We start from the raw sequence: 21,789 nt of genomic DNA on the forward strand, positions 1-21,789 counted from the left end.
GCGGGCGAGCCCCACCTCGGCCCGGAGAAGCCCGAGCCCCGCGCGGCGCCCGCGGCACCCGCCGTCGGGGCGGAGACCCGGTAGCAGAGCTGCCCGGCGAGCGGCCGCCCGGCGGGCACCGCCCCCCGCCGCCTTGTCCAATGGAAACCTGACGGCGCCGCGGCGCCGCCCATCTGTTGGTCAGGACGCCGCGAGGGCGGGGCCCGCAGTTCGGTTGCGCTGCGGAGCGCAGCTGTGAGGGAGTCGCCGCGATCCGGGGCCCCGGAACCCGAGCTGGAGCTGAGGCGCAGGCTGCGGGGCGCGGAGTCGGGAGGTGAGCGCCCGGGGCGATGGGGTCCCGGGAACGGAGGGGCTCGCGAGAGGGCGGAGGGATCGGTCTCTGAGGCCCGCTCGCGGCACCCGGTAGGCGGGTGCTGAGGCGGCCCTGTCCGCTCGGCACCCCGGGCTGGCCGGAGCTGAGGGGCCTGCTCGGCCCCGCGGCCGCCGCCCGGCGCTCCCTGGCCTCCCCGGCGTGGCGGCGGCGGCGGCCCCGGAACTCCGCGGCGCGGCTCGGGAGGCCCCGGCGTTCGCTTGGAACTCGGGCTGCGAGAGGCGGGGCCGGCGGCGGGGGCGGGGGCGGCGGCGGCCGGGCGGCCTGCGGAAGCTGCGCGGCCCGGCCCGGCCTGCTCGCGGGCGGCGCGCCGGCGGCGCGGGGGCGTGGCCTGCGCCCTGACGCGCGGCGGCCCGGCCTTTGATGAGGTGGCCGCCGCGGGCCGCAGCGCCCCGCTGCCTGGCGGACGCCGCGCGGGCCGGACCTGTTGGAGTGCGCAGTTCCGAGGGCCTCCTTCCCTCCCCGGAGCTTGCTTTCCGTGCGGCGGCGTTAAGGACAGCCGAGGGGCCCTGTGGCCTGGGAGCTGCGGCGGAGTTGACAGGCGGAGAGGGGCTGCGGTCCAATAAATCAAACTCTCGGAGAAAAAACTTTGCGGGTCCGCTGCGCTGCTCCAGAGTGGACGCGCCTGGCAGCCGAGGGTGGCGAGTCCCCGGTGGTTGGAAACGGGCCTTTCCATATGTGGCCTCTCTCTAACTTGGCAGCAGGCCCCGTGTTGCCCAGGCTGCGTCTCCGATGGTGGGCGGCTGGCCGCTCTTGGGCAGTGGCCTCATCTTGCCCACCGGGAGAAGACTGGGGAAGGGGGAGACAATACCATTCCAAGGGCTTCTGTCTGTGCCTGATAAAGGTTTGGCTTCTCCCGTGCTGCCCTAGTGTGGGTGAGTGGGGGCCAGACGCTTCTTCAGATCTCATTGGTTTCAGCCTCGTGTTGGAATTCCACTGATGCTTACTGTTGTAATCTAGCCAGAAATTCTAGACGCATTCAGAGAATCCAGCTGCTCTGGAAGATGACTGATAGACTTTCTAACTGACACGTGCAGATAGCTTCCCTGGCTGGCCGAGTCTCTAGGATGGGCACAGACCTGCAAAATAACGCGGGACAAAGAGTGCCAGTTCTCTCTGATGGGCCTCATTGCCATTTGGTGGTCACTACAATGCCATCTAATAAAAATCTTCTGATTTGCCTTATGGTGTCTGTTGAGGGCAGATGTGGGCATCAGAGAGGTTTCTTTTTTTTCTTTTTTTCTTTTTGAAGGTAGAAGAAAGAGAAAGTTTATTCATAGATGAGGAGGCAGCAGACTTTTGAGTTTCAAGAACCATCATCCTGCTTGGTGAGGATGATCTGGGGTTTTTATGGAGGCTGCAGAGGGAGGGTGGGCTGCTGAACCAGGTGCTGAAGCCAGGTGTGGCTCTGTTCACAGGGTGTGTTGGACATCAGTGCAGTCCCTTGGGAACCTGCTTGATGGCTTGACTTTATCATGAGAATATAGTAGGGTACCTAAGTTGCTACAGAACATATTTGACTGAGATCTGAAAGAGGCAGATCATTATGTTAAGAGATTCTAGGTTTCATTAATTAGGATGATACTCAGCCTAGAGCCCTGGCTGGATCAGGGGTCCTTATCTTTGCACAAGAAAATAATTTTTTTTTTAAGATTTATTTTATTTGAAAGGCAAAGTTAGAGAGGGAGAGAGAAAGACAGAGAAGCTCTTCTATCTACTGGTTCACTCCCTAAATGGCCACAGCGGCGGGGTGGGGGTAGAGAGGTGTGCCAGGCTGAAGCCAGAAGCTTCATCCAGGTCTCCTATGTGGCTGGCAGACTCAAACGTCTCCCACTGCTTCCCAGGCACATTCACAGGGAGCTGGATAGGAAGTGGAGCATTGCAGGTGGCGACTTACCCCGTTGTGTCACAACTCTGGCCCCAAGAAAATAATTTCGGCTGTGAGACAGTAGAAGTGAGGTAACAAAGTTTAATGAAGAGAATACGCTTAATAGGCCAGGTGGCATTTCAGGAGAAAACTGAGAGCTGAGAGTTCTAAAAAGAGCTGTGAGCTTTCAAATGATTTGTGTTGATTGGAGGCCTCTGGCACTCTGAACTTAGAGGAGCAAAGTTACTTCTCGGGTGTCACCTTCATATTGGAGAACGCTCCCTTGAGCCCAGCACACACAGGTTCCAACCCCTTCACACCTTAGTTCTTACAGAATAACAGTCTGGGGTTGTCTGGTGGTGATTTTTTGCACAGGGCAGTGATATTCGGCTTTTGAAAATTTTCTCTTTTCAGGTAGCCATACTCCAGGAAAAAAGGTTACATTCTGTGATACTTCTTCACACAAAAGCTTCACCTTAACTTGTTTGTACTTGAAATATTTAAGTCAGGTCCAGTGCCACAGAGAATAAAAACTTGGAAACCTGTGAGCAATGTGAATGCAATTAAAGTGGGAAGCTTAGAGTTGTAAAGATCTGCCTTGAATTTGTGACTGTGTATGTGTGTGTTGTGTGCAGTTCATTTGTTTTGTATCTCAAGCACCTGGCCCAGTGTTTGGCTCACAATAAACTATTTTATTTTAAAAATTATATATATATATAATATATATTTATTTAAGTTTTATTTGTTTGAAGGTCAGAGTTACAGAGAGGCAGAGGCAGAGAGAGAGAGGTCTTCCATCTGCTGGTTCACTCCCCAAATGGCTGCAACAGCCAGAGCTGAGTTGATCCGAAGCCAGGAGCCAGGAGCCTCTTCCAGGTCTCCCATGCAATTGCAGGGGCCCAGGGACTTGGGCCAGCTTCTGCTTTCTCAGGCCAAGCAGAGAGCTGGATGGGAAGTGGAGCAGCTGGGACTCAAACCAGCACCCATATAGGATGCTGGCACTGCAGGTGGTGGCCTTACATGCTATGCCACAGTGCTGGCCCCAATTTTATTTATATTTTTAAAGATTCATTTTATTTATTTGAAAGAGTTACAGAGAGAGGTAGAGACAGAAAGAACGAGGTCTTCCATCCAATGGTTCAGTCCCCAAATGGCTGCAATGACCAGAGCTGAGCTTATCAGGAGCCAGGAGCTTCTTCCAGGTCTCCCATGTGGGTGCAGGAGCCCAAGCACTTGGGCCACCTTCAACTGTTTTCCCAGGCCATAGCAGAGAGCTGGATCAGAGGTGGAGTAGCTGGGGCTCGAACTGGCACACATATGGGATACCTGGGCTTTAACCCACTGTGCCATAGCCCTAGCCCCACAATAAACAATTATAAACACTTCTTGAATGAATGAACAAATGAATGAATGAATGAAAAACATTGCTAACCGAACCCATTTGCCACACTCACATCACAGGGAAGATGAGATCATCAGGGATGAAGTCACTAACCACAGCCGGTCGTCTGGCTCCAAGGGAGCCTCAGTATGGACTAGCAGGCTCCTTCTGTGCATAGGAGGGATAGATAGGGAATGCCAAGGTTAATTCTAGCTGGATAAGTAGGCTGAGGGTGCTACAGGTCCACCTTTAGGGGCAGTCTGTGGAACACTTTGGAGTCTGGAGTCACCTGTTCTGAATGGTGCCCATGTAGCTTAGTTCTTGAGCACAGTACAAATAGTGATGAATGGGGATTCAAAGGGCAGCCTATTAGATGAGTATTTCCTTAGAAGGAATAGGTCTCCTGATTTTGCTGTTCATTTGGAGCTCACTAAGGGGAGGTGATATTGCATAATAAATCTTCGATTTGCTGCTCCTGGGTGGGTCATCTTCAATGAAGAAAGCTCCCCTTTGCTATATTAGAGTTAAGACTGGTTAATGTTTTAGTATTTAGATAGGATAAATTCTGATTGTGCATTTAAAGGAAATGGAATATGTTTTTTATTTTCTTTTGAACTCACAATGGGGTTATTAGGATTATTAAATCTTTAGAGATCTACCCTGACCGCCGCCTTCTCCCTGTGTGCTTGGCCCCAACCAATGCAGGCCTGAGTGTTCATTCCAGCATGTCGGAGGGGGAGTCCCAGACAGTACTCAGCAGTGGCTCAGACCCAAAGGTAGAATCCTCATCTTCTGCTCCTGGCTTGACATCAGTGTCACCTCCTGTGACCTCCACGACCTCAGCTGCTTCCCCAGAAGAAGAAGAAGAAAGTGAAGATGAGTCTGAGATCTTGGAAGAGTCACCCTGTGGGCGCTGGCAGAAGAGGCGAGAAGAGGTAAGGTGATAATGTCCTTCTTGGGAGGTGAATTCTAAGAGCTGGAGGAGCAGTCCCAAAGGGGCAGACCAATCTGCAACAGGGTAGGGGTTAGAAGGCTATCGGAGTAGTACAATGGAGGTTTTGTGAATTACATTTAATTCCCTTTCGTTTAAATTTCTTCCAGGTGAATCAGCGGAATGTACCAGGTATTGACAGTGCATACCTAGCCATGGATACAGAGGAGGGTGTAGAGGTTGTGTGGAATGAGGTGCAGTTCTCTGAGCGCAAGAACTACAAGCTGCAAGAGGTAGGTCATGGTGAAAGCATGTAGCCTGGAGGCACTGGAGCACTGGTGTTAAAGAGGCCTGCTGTTGGGAATCTCTGAGAGCGTATTGGGTCAGATCATGTTGATAGTGTTGGGTGGGGGATAGGAAATGGCTTTTGAGGATTATTGAGGTGACTTGTGACCTCTGTTATCTGTCTCCTTGATCCCAGGAAAAGGTCCGTGCTGTGTTTGATAATCTGATTCAGTTGGAACATCTCAACATTGTTAAGTTTCACAAGTACTGGGCTGACATTAAAGAGAACAAAGCCAGGGTAAGAATTTTTGTCCTGGTATTTCCTGAACTTACTGCAAATGGCCAGCTGTGTTGATTTTTCCCTTTACCCTCAGAGATTGAAACAGGTGCTTTTGAAAGAGAACTGGTGTATCAGCTGTTGTGGCAATGGAAGTAGGGCTGTATCTACCACCTATGCCTTTTGTCTGATTATGGGTAGGGCAGGAATGAATGGACTTTTGCTTCCTTCTCATGCTCTAATTACTTAGTAGTTTTTATTGTCCTAGAAGTGATGCCAAGAACACATTTAATATATATCTGGTACATACATCACCAATTAAGGGATTTTTACCATAAAGCCTTATGGTAAGTGTTTTGCCTTCTCAGGTCATTTTTATCACAGAGTACATGTCATCTGGGAGTCTTAAACAATTTCTGAAGAAGACCAAAAAGAACCACAAGACTATGAATGAAAAGGTATGGAGGGAGAGCAGACAGCTTTTGGCTAGTTGAGGGGTTAGAAGACTATGTTCATTATAAAGCTGATCAAGAACTGGAGGGAGCTGGTGGGGAGTTTGAGAGAGAGAATTCCTACTGACCCCTGGACCAAACTTTGTCCCAGGCTTGGAAGCGCTGGTGCACGCAAATCCTCTCTGCCCTAAGGTGAGTAGTATCCGGCCAGTTTTCTTCCCTGTTTCCTGATTTAGTTCCTCTAAACAGATTTCAGGGCACTACTCTGCTGTTGTGTTCTGCCTCTCCCTACTCTGAGTCATATTGGCAAGATTAGGTCCCCTATGGGTCCTTTAAAGGGTTCATCCTAATGCCCTAACCACTACACTATCTCCTACCTCTTTCTCCTAGTGCTTATCCAGTTATTTAAATCATCAGGCATAATGGAGATTCAGAGTGTGGGGATTATCTTTATGGTCACCAGCAGGAGACCTGGCAGGCCCTTGCTCCTTTTAACCCTTGGGTTCCCCCTGCCCTTAATTTCCCAGTGGCCCCTCTAACAGCCCAGTGCCCCCACAGCTACCTGCACTCCTGTGACCCCCCCATCATCCATGGGAACCTGACCTGTGACACCATCTTCATCCAGCACAACGGACTCATCAAGATTGGCTCTGGTGAGGGGAGGGAGAGGTTCTGGGCAGGGGAGCCTCGGGAATTTGGGGACCATGGGGGTAAGATGAAAGGATTTGGGGGAGAACAGAGCAAAAATCTGAGGTGTGGGCTGGTGATAAGAGAAAGGACTTACTAGGGGTGATTCGCTGGGAGAGGCCAGTCAGCGACGAGCGTACAGGGTATATAATCTTGTATCTTTTTGGAGGGAAGTTGAGTTTAAAATAGAGATATTGGTAGGAGGTTGGGAAAGAGCAAGAAATGGACGTGAGGTCTGATTTGCGCCTCGGGGCCAGACCCTACCAGAAGTTCCAGACTGTGCCTGCTGTGAGTGCTTTCATTTGCTGTGTATCTGTGTGCAGTGTACGGCATTTCTGTGTGCTGTGTCTGCGTGTTGTTTGTGTGTCCATTTGTCTGGGGCTTGGCTGCTCCATCGCTCACAACTTTTCTCTGTTTTCCTCCCTCCCGCTTACGGGCTGCTCTGTTCCCAACAGTCTTTCATAGGATTTTTGCTAATGGTGAGAGCTCCCTCTGCCCCACTTGGGGCTCTGTTTGTGCTTCCTCTGCTCCCTTTGCGGCTGCCCAGTGCATGCAGTCGTGGGAGCAAGCCTTAATCCCCTACCTCCCCTGCCTAATTATGCCTGCTTAGCTTCTGCCCTGCCAGCCCTAAACCTGCTCTCCCCTCCATAACCTGCTTGTTTCCTGTGGATTCTGCCTGGCTGGCTACTTACCGCCTCGATTCATACTCCCCCCTCATCATCAGGCTGGTTCCCCACATCATACTGTGCTCCCAGATTCTCTGTGACTTGTAGTCATTGTTTATGACCCAGTGAGTCCCAGGTGGCCTGGCCCTGGTTCCTCGTTCAGCCCTGTGGCCTGCAGTGTTGAGGAATAGGGGGTAGAACAGGCATCTAAAAAGTATGAGTAGGCTAAAAATGAAATCGGTTCAAGGATATTGGCTCAATTCTGAGCAAAGGTGGGTAAGAAGGAGGCTAGCTCCTTGGTTGTCAATGTTTCTTATTTTTCTTTATCCAAATTCCTGAGGTCTCCAAATGTCCCAGATTAGGAAGGGTTGCCTGTGTTTTTGTGTTATTTTCAAGGTGGATGAAAAAAAGTAAATCGTATTTTCATTGATCAAGGAGCAGATGCACCTGGGATTTGGCGAAGGTGAACAGGTCACAAGGGAAAGTTTTTCCTTAGACTGTTTTGCTCCTTGTCAGCCCTAACTATCTAGTGCGGTGACTTTGTTGCTACTGAGTTAGGGACCTTACATTCAAAGCAGTAGGCCTGAGAAAGGGAGGCAGGTGGTTTTCTGTTTGGCCCATGTACAGTTCAGGATGGGGAAGGGGATAGGCTTGTGCCTATTGAGGGTTAGAACGGAGACTTTAGGAGAGAATTTGGCTTTTGGGGACCTCTCTCTGCAGTGAGACTATACTTTGTTGATGGTGGTCAGATTGTGGGTGTCTCCCCTACTCCCAGTGGCTCCTGACACCATCAACAATCACGTGAAGACCTGTCGGGAAGAGCAGAAGAATCTACACTTCTTTGCGCCAGAGTACGGAGGTGAGGCATCCTGGTTTGTCTGCCGTCCTCATCCCCCTGGTGTTGTCCCTCCTGACCTGAGGTATGGAGGCGATGTCACCTCTGGCTGCACAGAGGTGCCTGTCCCCTCCCTCCCTCATCATCTTTATCTCTGTCTCATTTCCATCACTCCCGCCCCAATCCTCTGATTCACCACAGCCTTTTCTGTTCTCCATAGAAGTCACCAATGTGACAACAGCCGTGGACATCTACTCTTTTGGCATGTGTGCACTGGAGGTGAGCAACCCAGAAGGGAGGGGGAAGGGTCAGATGAGGAGATGGAAGGGAAGTGGAGGGAGACGGTGAGGTGTTGAGGGAGCAGTCAGGGCGCACTGAGGTCCTTAGGTCTCTTCCTGCTTGCTCCTCCTCACCGCAGATGGCAGTGCTGGAGATTCAGGGCAATGGGGAGTCCTCCTATGTGCCGCAGGAAGCCATCAGCAGTGCCATCCAGCTTCTAGAAGACCCATTACAGAGGGTAAGGAGTGTCAGGATTCCTCCCTCCTCCCCCCCCCCTTCCCTCCCTCCCGCCCTTCCACTTTCAAAACATGTGCATAGCTTTATTCACCTACTTAGAGCTAACCTTTTCACAGAGATTAGGATTACTTTCTTCAAACTGGTTTTCGAATGTCTTAAAGTCTCCTCCCCCCCCCCCCCCAAGATTTACTTATTTATTTGAAAGGCAGAGATACAGAGACCTGCTGGTTCATTCTCCAAATGGCCACAATGGCCAGGGCTGGGCCAGGGCAAAGCAAGAAGCCTGGATGGAACTCCATCCAGGTCTCCCATGTGGGCAACAGGGTCCCGAGCACTTGGGCCATCTTCCACTACTTTCTCAGGCACATTAGCAGGGAGCTGGATAGGAAGTGGAGCAGCTAGGACTTGAACCTGTGCCGATATGGGATGCTGGCATCACAGGTTGCCGCTTAACCTGCTGCACCACAATGCTGATCCCAAGCTTTTCTTCCTTTCTACCTATGAGAATATGAGGATACTTCAAAAACGATGGAAAAATGGAATAAAAATCTTCCTGGTGGTTAAGATGCAGGTTAGGATGCCTGCTTCAAACTGAACACTCATCCCACTGCTGAACTGGACTATGCCCTATATTGGAGTACCTGGCTCTGGCTCCTGATTCCAGAGTCTGCGTTAACAGGTGCTGGTTCAAGTACTTGTGTTTCTGCCACCTGTGTGGAGACTGGATTGAGTTCCTGGCTCCTGGCTTTAGCCTGGCTCACCTCTGGCTGTTACCGGCAATTGGGGGGTTGATGCAGTGGATAGGAGATCCCTCCGTCTCTCACTGCCTCTTAAAAGAAAAAAAATAAAATAAAAGATATTTCTTTATATTTATATTAAATATATAGTGGCTTTACCTGCTACACCACAGCACTGGCCTCCCACGCATAGTTTTTTACAGTATACATTTCCAAGAACTTTTTGAAGACTCCTTCATGTATATGCACTCTGCTAAGAGCAAGAGAACAGAAAGCAGAAAGGAAAGACAGCATTTCCCTAGGAGGTGTGTACTGTGTGTGTGTGTGCATACACAGGCTAGGGTTAAGGTGGCCAACAGTGCGGTTCAAAGTGATGCTACGTTTGTCTACGTGAAGGTAAACTCATGGTTATTTCAGGCAGTTGCTGTAGACTCATACAACTGTCTTGACATTCTAAAGCAAATTAATCAGTTTGAATTAATCAAATAAGTTATTTGAGATTTTATATTTATATAGTTTAGTTAGGGAGGGCGCCTTGAAATAATGAGTGAAGATTTAAAGATACAAGGGTTATGAATCAGTAGATACACTAAGTAGAGGCTGGACAGAAGGACCAAACAAAAATAGTTTGTAGCTCATTAGAGAAGTAAATAGGTACAGGAGAGAAAAGAAGACAGACATGGGAAGCCCAGTTCAGCACTGGGATGGGATTCGGTCTGAAGATTAGATGCGTTGTCTTGTTGTCTTGTTGGCCTTCAAGCCTGAAAGTAGGAAAGCAGGTTGTCACGAGACTTAGCAGGAGGTGGAAATGGGAGGGAGATGGGAGATTAGAGGAAGTATAGGAAATCCAGTGAATTTAATGTGGTGGACAAAGGAAACTGTGATACTAGTCTCGGGAAATGGAAAGGATGGCGATTTTGACCCCAGTGGGTACGTTTTGAAACCATGGCTAAATGTGGCAAAGGTTGGAAAAGAAAGGATGCAGTGAGTGGGCTAAAAAAGCAGACGTAAAAAATCAAGAAACAGAAACATGAACTTTAAATCATTGAACATTATTTGAACTTTAAAAATACTGTGGTTGGAGAGCAGAAAAATAATCAAAACCAGACAGTGAATGATACTTTCACATCCTATCTTACGTGTTTGACAACCCTTTCAGGTGTGTTTATCAACATGTGTCTTCAGCAGGTGCTGAGCACCCAGTAGGTACAACGCCGTGTGCTATAACGTTGGGAACTGTACAGGTGAGCATGAGGGGAGGCTTGCCAGATGCCTGCTGTGAATCCTGTCTTTCCAGGAGTTTATTCAGAAGTGCCTGCAGCCTGAGCCTGCTCGCAGACCAACAGCTAGAGAGCTGCTCTTCCACCCAGCACTGTTTGAAGTGCCCTCGCTCAAACTCCTCGCTGCCCACTGCATTGTCGGACACCAACGTGAGTTTCCTTGGTCCTGCAAGGAGTTTCCCCCACTCTGGAGACTTGGGACTGTCACCGGCATGCTGTCTTTTCTACTTCCCAAGGGAGCCTTTACCCCTGTGGCTCTTTGCCTGCTGTGACACGATCAGTGTTCGTCTGTAACATCCCACCCCATCATGCCCTCCAGACATGATCCCAGAGAACGCTTTGGAGGAGATCACCAAAAACATGGACACCAGCGCTGTACTGGCTGAAATCCCTGCAGGACCAGGAAGAGAACCAGTGCAGACTTTGTGAGTGGCTGTCTGGGGGACACAAAGGACAGATGGGCCACTGCTACTCTGAGGCTTTGTGTAAACGGCCCCTCCTCAGGGAGAGGTCACATCTGCCATTCTGCCTGCGTCCTTCCTGGCATCTGCTCCTCCGCTCTCTTGCAGGTACTCGCAGTCTCCAGCTCTGGAGTTAGATAAATTCCTTGAAGATGTCAGGTGAGAGAATAGTAAGGAGGAAGCAGGGGTTGGTGTCGTAAGGCATCACGGAGCCCACGTGACCTGTCTTACTCTCCTCCCAGGAATGGGATCTACCCTCTGACGGCCTTTGGGCTGCCTCGGCCGCAGCAGCCACAGCAGGAGGAGGTGACATCCCCTGTGGTGCCCCCCTCTGTCAAGACTCCAACACCCGAGCCAGCAGAGGTGGAGACGCGCAAGGTGGGGGCTGTGGGAGCCCGGATGTCTTCACGGTCAGAGAGGGAGACAGGACTCTCCAATGAGGCGGATCCAAGAATGCATTTCTGTTCCCTGGCAGCCAGGCCTGTGGGCTGGAAAGGCTTCCAGGGGTTAGGGATTTTTACTGGCAGGCGTCTAACTGGGTTTTTTATTTTTTGCTGACTGGGTCCCTCTGCCTAGGGGTGAACCTTTCTGTCCTCTCTTGTAGGTGGTGCTGATGCAGTGCAACATCGAGTCGGTGGAGGAGGGAGTCAAACACCACGTAAGGCTCAGGGCCAGGGCTGTGTGGGCTGGGTGGCCGGGGCAGGCAGCAGGAGCCCCACTTTCTCACTGTCCTGTTCTCCAGCTGACGCTTCTGCTGAAGCTGGAGGACAAACTGAACCGGCACCTGAGCTGTGACCTGATGCCAAGTGAGTCTCTCCTTTCCTGCGGGGGCTGGAGAGTCTGCGAGCTGTGTCTTGGAGGGCCATGGTCTGGGGCGGGACACTGAGTCACTCAGAAAAGCATCTTAGCCCCCAGAGGTAGCGGGGCCCCGCCAGGTCGGCCTCGCTGCCGCACGTGCTCACCCTGTCCCGTTTTGCTGCCAGATGAGAACATCTCGGAGCTGGCGGCCGAGCTGGTGCAGCTGGGCTTCATCAGTGAGGTGAGGGCCGCCCTCCTCCGCCCGCTGCCCTGTGCCTCTGCCCCCGCCCTCCTCACGGCGTCTTCTCCCCAGGCTGACCAGAGCCGGCTGACTTCTCTGCTGGAGGAGACCCTGAACAAGTTCAACTTTGCCAGGAACAGCACCCTCAACTCAGCCGCTGTCACCGTCTCCTCTTAGAGCCCCTCTGAGCTGTGGCTGTCCCCCGACTGCTGCGGCCCTCCTGCCCCTCGACCCCCCCCCCCCCCGTCAGTATTACCCTTGAAGCCCCTCTCCTTCATTATTCAGGAGGGCTCTGGGGGCGCCCTGGTTCTGAGCACCACCCCGCCCTCGCCCTCCCCTCCTCCCCTCTGCACTTTGTTTACTTGTTTTGCACAGACGTGGGCCTGGGCCTTCTCAGCAGCCGCCGTCTAGCTGCGGGCTCGTTGCTGACCTGCCAGCTCCCGGCCAGCCTGTGTGGAAAGGCGCCCACGGGCACTGGGGGGCTGCATTCTACAATCCCGCGGGGGCGGCCGGGCGGGAGAGCAAGGTGGTGCTGCAGTGGTGGCCCTGGGGGGCCATTCGATTCGCCTCAGTTGCTGCTGTAATAAAAGTCTACTTTTTGCTACGAGCGTCCTGTGTGCGTGTCTGTGTGTGCGCGTGCGCGCCCAGCCCGCTAGGTGTAGCCGCGGAGCCAGCGGCCGGCGCGGGGGTTGGGCCTCAGGTGGCGATGGGTGGGGCGGGCGCGGAGGGCTGGCCCGGGCCTGGGCCCAGGTAGACTGCCGGGCCGTGGGCCGCCGGCGCTCTGCGCTCTGCGGGGGGACAGGATGCGGTGCTGCCGCCTCTGCACGTTCGGTAACTCCCGCCTCCTTCCCTGGCGAGCGAGAGGTTCACCCTGCGGCCCGCGGTTGGCCCGCTCGGCGCCCGAGCCCGGGCCTCTCGCTCCTGCCTGCCTGGTTCAGACCTGCCCCTCCCCCGTGCCTTGCAGACGCCGCCCGAGGGCCCCGGCGGCTAATGCGTGTGGGCCTCGCGCTGATCCTGGTAGGCCACGTGAATCTGCTGCTGGGGGCCGTGCTGCACGGCACCGTCCTGCGGCACGTGGCCAATCCCCGCGGAGCCATCACGCCCGAGTACACCACCGCCAATGTCATCTCCGTGGTCTCGGGGCTGCTGGTGAGCGCACGGGATGGGGGGAGGGGCGGGGAGTGGGCGCAGTTGCGCTGGGAGCCCAGCGCGCCAAAGGCTTGGTGTCTTCTGCAGAGTGTTTCCGTGGGACTTGTGGCCCTCTTGGTATCCAAGAACCTCCTGCGCCCGACACTGGTGAGAGGGGACTTCAGGGATATGGGGGCTGACAGCATCATCCATCAGTGGATGGAGGGGAGAAACTGAGGCTGCTAGTCCTTGAGCGTTCCCGGGCCCGGCCGCTCACGCCCATCTTCTCTCCCTGCCAGCACTGGGCCCTGCTGGCACTCGCGCTGGTGAACCTGCTCCTGTCGGCCGCCTGCTCCCTGGGCCTCCTCCTTGCCGTGTCGCTCACCGTGGCCAACGGTGGCCGCCGTCTTATGGCTGACTGCTACCCGGTACCACCCGATGAGGGGCCTGGACACACTGACTGCCCCTTTGACCCCACGAGAATCTATGTTAGTATTCTCTTCCTCTCGCAGTCCACAACAACTTGCCCTGCCCTGCTCCGCTCAGCCCGGAGTTGCCTTGTGCTTTTCAGGAAACAGCCCTGGCCCTCTGGGTCCCTTCTCTGCTCATGTCCGCCGCGGAGGCCGCCCTGTCCGGCAGCTGCTGCGTGGCTGCACTCACCCTCCGAGGAGTTGGGCCCTGCAGGAAGGAAGGGCTTCAGGGGCAGGTGAGCAGGGGCAACAGGAAAGGCTCATTCAACACAGCCTCACTCAGGGCCCGGGGACTAACTCCGTCTTCTTCTGTAGCTGGAGGAACTGACAGAGTTTGAACCTCCTAAACGTAAAAGGCACGAAAACGTACAGCTGCTGGGTCAAAGTCAGGAAATCCAGGCACCGCAGAAAAGCTGGGCTTAGGACAGGTACTGGGCTCCGCGGGCAGGGACCGGGCCAGCTCTGCCTCCCTTCTGACCTGCTCGGTTCTTCCCTCTTTCAAACAGGCGCTGCTCCACGGCTCAGTCCCTGCACAAGGGTTTCCCTCTGAGCAAGGGGCCCTGAACCAGGATGATGCGAACCATAGTAATAAAAGAACTTCTCTTCTCTTCTTTCTGATTCCTCATAGGGGAAAGGGCGCCGTGCTGGTGTTGGGGGACTGAGCAAGGCATCCAGTGGTCTTGGTTACTTACAAAACTTTAATGAGGGGAGGCCCTGCCCCGGCCCCAGCAGTCACTGGAAGGAAAAGCTGGTGCTGGGGAGCCCGCCACACCACTGACTGATGAATTTCAGCACGTCCTGGCACACGGGGCTGTGGGACGTCTGTAAGCAGGTGGACAGAACGGGAGAGGCAGGCATTAATGCGAACATTCCTGACGCAAAGAAAACCCGCTCCGGCTCAGTGTCACGGGCAGCTGCTCTCCCTGCCCTGGCCCTTCAAGCCTCCCTCGCTAACCTTAATGGCCATAAGGAATTTATTCCAGTTGTCCTTGTTGGCGGCCTTCCCTGGCCGCTTAAATTCAATTTTGTTCCTTAGAATGGGGTATCCTGTGGAGGAAGGAAAGAGGGATGGAACGGGGTTTGAGAGATCCAGGGGCGAGAGGAGCGCAGCCCAGGGCGGGGTCCCAGCGGGAGGGTCCCATCTTTGCACCTAGAGGGAAATGACTGCTTCCTCTTCCTGCTTCCCCCTTCCTTCCGCCTGCGCAGTGGGGTTCTGTACCTGTGATGAGGCAGGGCAGTGCCCGGACGCCAGTATTCGCTGCCACCAGGGAGGCCTCGTAGGCGCCTCGCTCATCACGGGGCAGAACCTGCTCCAGCCGCTGGTCCATGGAGACTGTGAGCACCCAGTCTCGAACCTCTTCTCTCTGGGCCTCCTGGGAAGGACAGGGAGCAGCCCCTCCCCTCCGTAAGGCAGGAGAGGGCAGGGCCAGGCAAGCGGGGTGGAGGGGAGGGGGTGCTAAGCTGCGTCCTGTCCGACAGCCTTAGCCATGCTCGGTCCTGCCTGGTCGGGGGGACACAGTCCCAGCCTTGTATTTCGTCGCCCTCCCTCCTCAATGTCTTCACACTGGCGTGGTTGTGTCTACGTCCAGCCCTGTGCCCTTACCGGAACGTGCTGTTTGGCTGGGAGCGGCACCTCGAAAGGAATGTCTGTGTCTTGAAAATCAGAGTGGTCTAGGGCATCCAGAGTCCCTTCCTCAATTGCCTGTGGCAAAGCGGGCAACCGTGAGACAGGCGAGTGTGTGACAGCAACACCTCCCGACCTCTGGGCACCACCCCCCAACTCACGTCGGTCAGGTCCAAAAAGCGGTTGAGGAAGATGAAGGCCATGTTCTCCCAGCCCACTGCCTGCAGCAGGGAGAAGCTGTAAATGGGACTGGGCAAGCTGGGCTTGGGTTCTGCTTCTGTAGGACGCGGGGGCGGGGCGGGGGGGCCAGGATCCAGGAAGACGGGAGAGAACCATGTCCCCACCCTCTCGGCCCTGGCACTCAGCTGTGCTGTGCTGCGCATGCGCAGCATGGGTAGTCTATTTTCCACTTCTCACTTCCTCATCTGTCAGCCCCACCCTTCCTTGCCCCAGCGCACCTTGGCGGCAGTGCCTGCTTCATAGAAGGCCTTGTCTGCAGGTAGGAGCTGGGTGTGACGCAGGAGTGACACGGAAAGCCTGGCAGCCACTGTTTCCTGTAGATCACAGTCACAGCGTTAGGATGCCGGCACCACAGTGACTGTGGCACCAGGCTCGGGGCCCCAGAGCCGGCGCAGCCGCGGAACTAGACAATCAGCAGTCGATATTAAGCTGCTCCAAATCTCATGCCCTTCTGCGTCACTGGGTTTTTTATTTGTGCAAGAGAATGGGCATCGGTGATTTCTAAGGTTCCTCCCACTTCTAGAATCCTGTCCTCCAAGTACATGAGATAAACATACAGTAAACCTTCACAAACAAGCCAGAAGTACACATACATTGTAAGAGATGAATCCAGAAATCATGGGATTTGAATGTTTGAACAGCGAGGCTGGAGCTGTGTGGGTGCAGCCCCAAGGTCAGAGCAATATAGAAAGAAAACATCCCAGGGGCCGGCGCTGTGGCGCAGTGGGTTAACACCCTGGCCTGAAGTGCCCGCATCTCATATGGGCACTGGTTTGGGACCTGAATGCTCCACTTCCGATCCAGCTCTCTGTTATCGCCTGAGAAAGCAGTAGAAGATGGCCCAAGTCCTTGGGCCCCTGCACCCACATGGGAGACCTGGAAGAAGCTCCTGGCTCTTGGCTTTGGATTGGTGCAGCTCTGGCCATTGTGGCCATTTGGGGAGTGAGCCAGCAGATGGAAGACCTCTCTCTCTGTCTCCACCTCTCTCTGTAACTCTTTCAAATAAATAATAATAAATCTTTTTAAAAAATCCCTTCAGCAAGGCTCAAAGATTGATTAAAAGACTGATTAGAGATGAGAAGCTAAAAGAGGTGGAAGGTGCTGTGGCGTAGTGGGTAAAGCCACCATTTGCAGTGCCGGCATCCCATATGGGCGCCGGTTCGAGTTCCAGCTGCTCCACTTCCAATCCAGCTCTCTGCTATGGCCTGGGAAAGCAGTAGAAGGTGGCCCAATTCTTTGGGCCCCTGCACCCACGTGGGAGACCAGGAGGAGGCTCCAGGCTCCTGGCTTCGGATCAGTGTAGCTCTGGCCATTGCGGCCAATTGGGGAGTGAACCAGTGGATGGAAGTCCTCTCTCTCTCTCCCTCTCTCTCTGCCTCTCCTCTGTGTAACTCTTTCAAATAAATAAATCAATCTTAAAAAAAAAAAAAAAAGAGGTGGAGAAGTTGGAGCCCACAGGCCTGGGGACTCAGAGCTTGGGTTCCTTCAACCTCACGCCCCTGAAGGCACCCTCGGCTGCTCCTCCCCCTACCCGTCTCACCAGCTGTTTGACGCTCTGGGCAGCGGAGCGCGTGGCGTAGTAATGAGCGATCAGCAGCATCGTCTCAAACTCCTCATGGGCCGGGGAGTTGGCCTCGCTGGACTTCACCAGGTTTTCACACTAGGGAAGGAAGGGAGTGTGGGGCCAGCGCTGTGGCACAGTGGGTAGGCTGTGGTCTGCGACACCAGCAAATCCCGATGGGCACCGTTTCGCGTCCTGTCTGCCCCACTTCGATGCAGCTCCCTGCTCGTGTGCCTGGGAAGGCAGCAGAGAGGATGGCCCAGGTACTGGGCGCCTGCATCCATGGCGGGGACCTGCATGGAGTTCCTGGCTCGTTGCTTCGGCTTGGCCCAGCGCCAGCCACTGCAGCCATCTGGGGAGTGAACCAGTGGGCAGAAGACCTCTCTCTCTCTCTCTTTCTGCGACCGCCTTTCAAGTAAATGAATCTTTTTTTAAAAAAGGAAGCAGGCACAGCCTGCCTCAGGAGTCAAAGGCGTGCCAGGGCCACAGGACGGTGGCTGCTGGCCATCTGTACAAAGGAGATGCAGCACACTGAGGGAAAAGGCCCATGTGTGGGAGGAAGAGACCCGGCCAGGGCAGGCAGTGCGTCCCCCCACTCTGGCCGGGCCAGCGCCTCACCAGGTTGAAGAGGACGTCCCGCAGGTCAGCCCAGCTGTGATAAGCCTCCGCGCAGTTGGTCCCAGGGGAGCTCACCACGTCGGCAAAGATCCGTCTGTAGATGTTGAAGTTCTAGGGGTTGAGGGAAGCAGATCTGGGTGAGAAGGGCACCACTGGAAGACAGGGTCGGTGAGGTAGGGCCAAAGAGAGGAGGAGCGGGCGGCGCCTGGCATATGTATGTGTGTGTGTGTACACGTGTGTGCGTGCGTACCCACTAGGAGCTAGGGGCAGTGGCAGGCAAAGTCCTGGTTATTTTAGGGAAAAGGAGGGAGTGAGGAAGCCCCTGTTTCTTACTAGGGGGTGTTCGGTGAGTGTGGGCTACTGTGTGGAGGCTCTGCGGATCAGTGTTCGCGGGCTGGGAGTCTCAGGGCGACACGGAGGCCCTGGAGGGGTGTGTGGGATTCCTCCCGGAAACACGGGTCCCTGTGCACTGGCTAAGACCCCGGGGGCTCCTTGGGTCTTTGCTCAAAGGTAAGTCCTCGAGAGGCAGCACCCTACAGAAGGGGTGGCAGGGGGTCTCTGGACCGAATGTTCTCAGAATCTTCCCAAAGACAGCTCCCAAGGAGAAGGGTGGTCCAGAAGCGGAAGCATCTCCTTGCAGAAATATCCCCCCAAGGAGGGCAGGGGCTGCTACCTGTGGGTTCGCAGGAGCTCCGTGCTGCACATACAGGGCCAGTGCCTGGGCACAGCCTCCCTCTCGGATCAGGTGGGTCGCATACAAAGCCACATACTTGTGCAGAATCTTGTAGTTCTGTCGGGGGGTGGGGGAAACGCAGGGGTGAGGCTGGGGCCAGTGGGAAGCAGGAGCAGGCAGGGAGGGGAGAGTGGTGACTGAAGCCAGAGGTTAGTTCAGGAAGCAAAGGGCAGCTAGACCTCTGAGGCCAGTTTCAGAGCGTGGAAGTCCGAGCTCTCAGATGCTGACCAGACAGCTGGGCTTCGGGCTTTGGGAGAGAGGAGACGGATGCAGCTCAGGAACAGGGGGAATCGGAGGGAAAGGAACAGAGGAGCTGGGAACGAGAAGAAGAGAGCAGGACCTGCTTTGTGGCTGTTTCAATGCACTTGTCCCACTGGCCCTGCTCCACGTACAGGTCCAAGGCGGCTACCACATCCACACCCACCAGCTGTGGATCAGTGGAAAACAGAGTCATGGGAGGAGACAGCTCGCGTGACAGCAAGGAGAGGGAGACTCCCCTGAGCCTCTGCGGGCACCGCACCTCCCGCCGACTCCGCACGCCTCACCGAGTCCACTTTGCCCTGGTTCTTGAGGAACTCTTTATAATGCTGGTCCACGTAGTCCTCGTATCTGTGAACAGGCACGGACACCTCTAACGCCATGGGCCCCTCCCCATGGGAGCTTTCTCCCAGGCTTTCCAAAGTGAGGTGGGAGGGGTAGCCCGGGGAGGAGGGGTCGTGAGTACCGGGGATCGAGCTCCTTGGCCACGCGCTTGGCCTTGTTCCACTCCTCGCCCTCGATGAAAGCATCGATGGCTTCCTTGACGAGGTCCAGGTTCAGGTAGAGCTCCGCGGCCTGCACACGGGGATCAGAAGGGAGACGACCTCCTGCACCCCGGGCTCCCCTGTTCCGCCAGCACAAGCCACACCTGCCAAGAGGCCCAGCTTCCTGGGTGCCGTCGCCGTGCCAGCCCATCTCCGTGGAATGGATTTCCTGTCAGTCCGAGCATGCTACTTACTGCGCTGTGCTTTCCAGTTCCAATCAGCTGGGGTCCTACAGCCCGAACGACTTCTAGGCTGCGCTGGGGGGGCAGGAACTTGATGGCGAGCTCAGCTGCCTGCATGGTTGGGCAGAAAAGGGAAACGGGTAGCAGAGACAAATGCTGCCAGGCCTCAGCCTCACTGACTGCACACACTTTTCCTCGGATGCCGACTTTCTCCCTTCTGCTTGTGGTCCGTCGGAGCCTGCAGGCGGCCATCAGCGGACCTATCCATCCCCACCAGCGACTCTGGACCTATCCATCCCCACCAGTAACTCTTTGCGACACTTTCTTTGCTGTCGAAGGTCACTGCATTGGGTCCTGCCACCCTTGGAAAACGGGTTTCTCAAGTTCTTTGCCACAGAATCTTGGTAGCATGGAAACAGAAGGAACTCCTAGTATGAGTCCAGGGTACTTCGCAGTTATCTTGCTGGGCTATTATGAGCCTTAGTTTTTCCATCCACAGATGGACTTGAAAGACTTAGTATAAAAAAAGTAAAAAGATTGCTCAAGAATATTGTCTATTAGCATAAAGTCACCTTAAAAGGTTCATGGAAAATTGAAATTAAAAAAAAAAAAAAGTCACAGTAGGTGTAGGTGTTTGGCACAGCAGTTAAGATGCCACTGGTGACACTTGTGTCCCATTTTAGAGTAACTTTTTTTAAAAAATATTTATTATTTATTTTATTTGAAAGGCAGAGTTACAGAGAGAGAGAGGGAAAGACAGAGAGATCTTCCACCCACTGTTTCACTCCCCAAACAGCTGGGCCAGATTGATGCCAGGAGCCAGGAGCCAGGAGTTTCATCCAGGTCCTCTATATGGGAGCAGGGACCCAAGCACTTGGGCCGTCCTCCGCTGCTTTCCCAGACACATTAGCAGAGAGCTGGTTGGGAAGGAGCAGCTGAGAACTGAACTGGCGCCCACGTGGGATGCTGATGTCACAGGTGGCAGCTTTATCTGCTACGCCACAATGCTTGTCCCTCTGCCTTTCAAACAAGTAAAGTTGATTAATTTGAAAATTTTTTTTTTTTTTTTTGACAGGCAGAGTGGACAGTGAGAGAGAGACAGAGAGAAAGGTCTTCCCTCTGCCGCTGGTTCACCCTCCAATGGCCGCCGCGGTAGCGCGCTGCGGCCGGCGCAGTGCGCTGATCCGATGGCAGGAGCCAGGTGCCTCTCCCGGTCTCCCATGGGGTGCAGGGCCCAAGCACCTGGGCCATCCTCCACTGCACTCCCCGGCCACAGCAGAGAGCCGGCCTGGAAGAGGGGCAACCGGGACAGGATCGGTGCCCCGACCGGGACTAGAACCCGGTGTGCCGGCGCCGCAAGGCGGAGGATTAGCCTAGTGAGCCGCGGCGCCGGCCTAATTTGAAAATTTAAAAGATGAGATTATTGTGGTGTAGAAAATTTTGAAATCCATAGTTTTTCACAACATACATTTCCCATGAACTTTTTGAAGACCCCTCCATAAATACTGAAATGAAAATATTTTAGATATATTGGACTAAATAACATATATTACAATTATTTTCCTCTATTTTTACTTTTTTGAAAATTTTTACTTATTTTTATTTGAAAGACAGGAAGCTGAGAGATCTTCCATCAGCTGGTTACTTACAAAATGCTCATAAGAGCTAAGGGTGAGGCAGGCCACATCCAGGAGCCCGGAAGTTAACTGGGGTCTCCCGTGCGGGTGGCAGGGCCCTGAGTACGTGAGCCCCCTCTGCTGCCTCCGGGGTGCACATTAGCAGGAAGCCGGGTCACCAAACCCAGGGACACTGACACGGAATGCTCCGGGGTGCACATTAGCAGGAAGCCGGGTCACCAAACCCAGGGACACTGACACGGAATGCACGTATCCAAGCAGCATCTTAACTGAGCCAAGTGCCTGCCCCTTTCATTTCTTTAAAAATTATTTTTAAACTTTGTTATTTAAGAGGCAGAGAGGGGAAGACAGACACACACAGCATTCTTATCCCCTAGTTTATTCCCCAAATTCCTGCAATGGCTCGAGCTGGACCAGGGCCCAATCCAGGAATCCAGGAGCTAGATCTCAATTCCGGTCTCACATGGACGGCGTGGACCCAACTACCTAAGTGGTTACCTGTGCCCACAGGGGTCTGCACTAGCGGGAAGCTGGAGCCAGGAATCAAACTCAGGTGCACTCGGGCATTCCAACGTGGAAGGAGGCTTTTTTTGTTTTTAAGATTTATTTATTTGAAAGGCAGAATGACAGAGAAGGAGGGAAGGAGGGGGAGAAGTAGAGAGAGAGAAAAAGAGAGGGAGGGAGGGAGACACTGAGAGAGAAAACGCTTCCCTCTGCTGGTTCATGCCTCAGATGGCTACAACAGCCAGGGCAGGGCCCAAGGACCTGGGGTCAGCCTCTGCCGCCTTCTGAGGTGTGTCAGCAGGGAGCTGGATCAGAAGTGCCGCAGCTGGGACTCGAACCAGCCCTCCAATAGGGGATGCCAGCATTGCAAGCTGTGGCTTAACCCCCTGTGCCACCATGCTGGCCCCTGGAAGCAGGCATCTTAACTGCTAAACTCAATGCCCACTCCCTTTTTACTTTTTAAAGCATGGCTATTAGAAATTGTGAAGTACACGTGTGGCTTACGA

At 54.1% G+C, this 21,789-nt stretch overlaps 3 protein-coding genes across 5 annotated transcripts in view; 2 read left to right on the forward strand and 1 right to left on the reverse strand.

Annotated features, from left to right (window-relative positions):
• The first annotated feature begins 206 nt into the window (after positions 1 to 206).
• NRBP1 (nuclear receptor binding protein 1) lies at positions 207 to 12,391 on the forward strand. 3 transcript variants are annotated; one of them, XM_062209162.1, is made up of 19 exons: positions 214 to 313; positions 1,623 to 1,698; positions 4,324 to 4,553; positions 4,720 to 4,842; positions 5,031 to 5,132; positions 5,480 to 5,569; positions 5,715 to 5,755; positions 6,122 to 6,216; positions 7,691 to 7,774; positions 7,971 to 8,029; positions 8,169 to 8,267; positions 10,301 to 10,433; positions 10,603 to 10,708; positions 10,853 to 10,903; positions 10,987 to 11,122; positions 11,349 to 11,402; positions 11,487 to 11,550; positions 11,728 to 11,783; positions 11,856 to 12,391. In XM_062209162.1, the coding sequence occupies exons 3-19, from the start codon at positions 4,344 to 4,346 to the stop codon at positions 11,958 to 11,960; spliced, it is 1,608 nt and encodes a 535-aa protein (XP_062065146.1). In that variant the 5' UTR covers positions 214 to 313; positions 1,623 to 1,698; positions 4,324 to 4,343; the 3' UTR covers positions 11,961 to 12,391. The 3 variants fall into 3 exon arrangements, with proteins under 3 accessions (XP_062065145.1, XP_062065147.1, XP_062065146.1); XM_062209161.1 differs by lacking the exon at positions 1,623 to 1,698 and having other exon boundaries at positions 207 to 313; XM_062209163.1 differs by lacking the exons at positions 1,623 to 1,698; positions 11,728 to 11,783 and having other exon boundaries at positions 207 to 313; positions 11,856 to 11,929.
• A 181-nt stretch (positions 12,392 to 12,572) lies between these two features.
• KRTCAP3 (keratinocyte associated protein 3) lies at positions 12,573 to 13,992 on the forward strand. Its single transcript, XM_062209164.1, has 7 exons — positions 12,573 to 12,614; positions 12,748 to 12,932; positions 13,020 to 13,079; positions 13,211 to 13,399; positions 13,483 to 13,617; positions 13,697 to 13,809; positions 13,888 to 13,992. The coding sequence occupies exons 1-6, from the start codon at positions 12,587 to 12,589 to the stop codon at positions 13,802 to 13,804; spliced, it is 705 nt and encodes a 234-aa protein (XP_062065148.1). The 5' UTR covers positions 12,573 to 12,586; the 3' UTR covers positions 13,805 to 13,809; positions 13,888 to 13,992.
• A 42-nt stretch (positions 13,993 to 14,034) lies between these two features.
• The window catches only part of IFT172 (intraflagellar transport 172), a 42,227-nt gene continuing 34,472 nt past the window's right edge, over positions 14,035 to 21,789 (reverse strand). Inside the window, exons 36-48 of the mRNA XM_062209160.1 lie at positions 19,155 to 19,253; positions 18,882 to 18,991; positions 18,703 to 18,766; positions 18,498 to 18,584; positions 18,098 to 18,214; positions 17,425 to 17,535; positions 16,786 to 16,905; positions 15,464 to 15,559; positions 15,167 to 15,226; positions 14,985 to 15,083; positions 14,601 to 14,754; positions 14,337 to 14,428; positions 14,035 to 14,203 (exon numbers count right to left, since the gene is read on the reverse strand). Coding sequence (XP_062065144.1) covers positions 14,114 to 14,203; positions 14,337 to 14,428; positions 14,601 to 14,754; positions 14,985 to 15,083; positions 15,167 to 15,226; positions 15,464 to 15,559; positions 16,786 to 16,905; positions 17,425 to 17,535; positions 18,098 to 18,214; positions 18,498 to 18,584; positions 18,703 to 18,766; positions 18,882 to 18,991; positions 19,155 to 19,253 — 1,299 coding nt within the window. The 3' untranslated portion in view covers positions 14,035 to 14,113. The remainder of the gene's footprint in view (positions 14,204 to 14,336; positions 14,429 to 14,600; positions 14,755 to 14,984; positions 15,084 to 15,166; positions 15,227 to 15,463; positions 15,560 to 16,785; positions 16,906 to 17,424; positions 17,536 to 18,097; positions 18,215 to 18,497; positions 18,585 to 18,702; positions 18,767 to 18,881; positions 18,992 to 19,154; positions 19,254 to 21,789) is intronic.

This window comes from Lepus europaeus, chromosome 13 (genome assembly GCF_033115175.1).
Source record: "Lepus europaeus isolate LE1 chromosome 13, mLepTim1.pri, whole genome shotgun sequence".
Classification (NCBI taxonomy): Eukaryota; Metazoa; Chordata; class Mammalia; order Lagomorpha; family Leporidae; genus Lepus; species Lepus europaeus.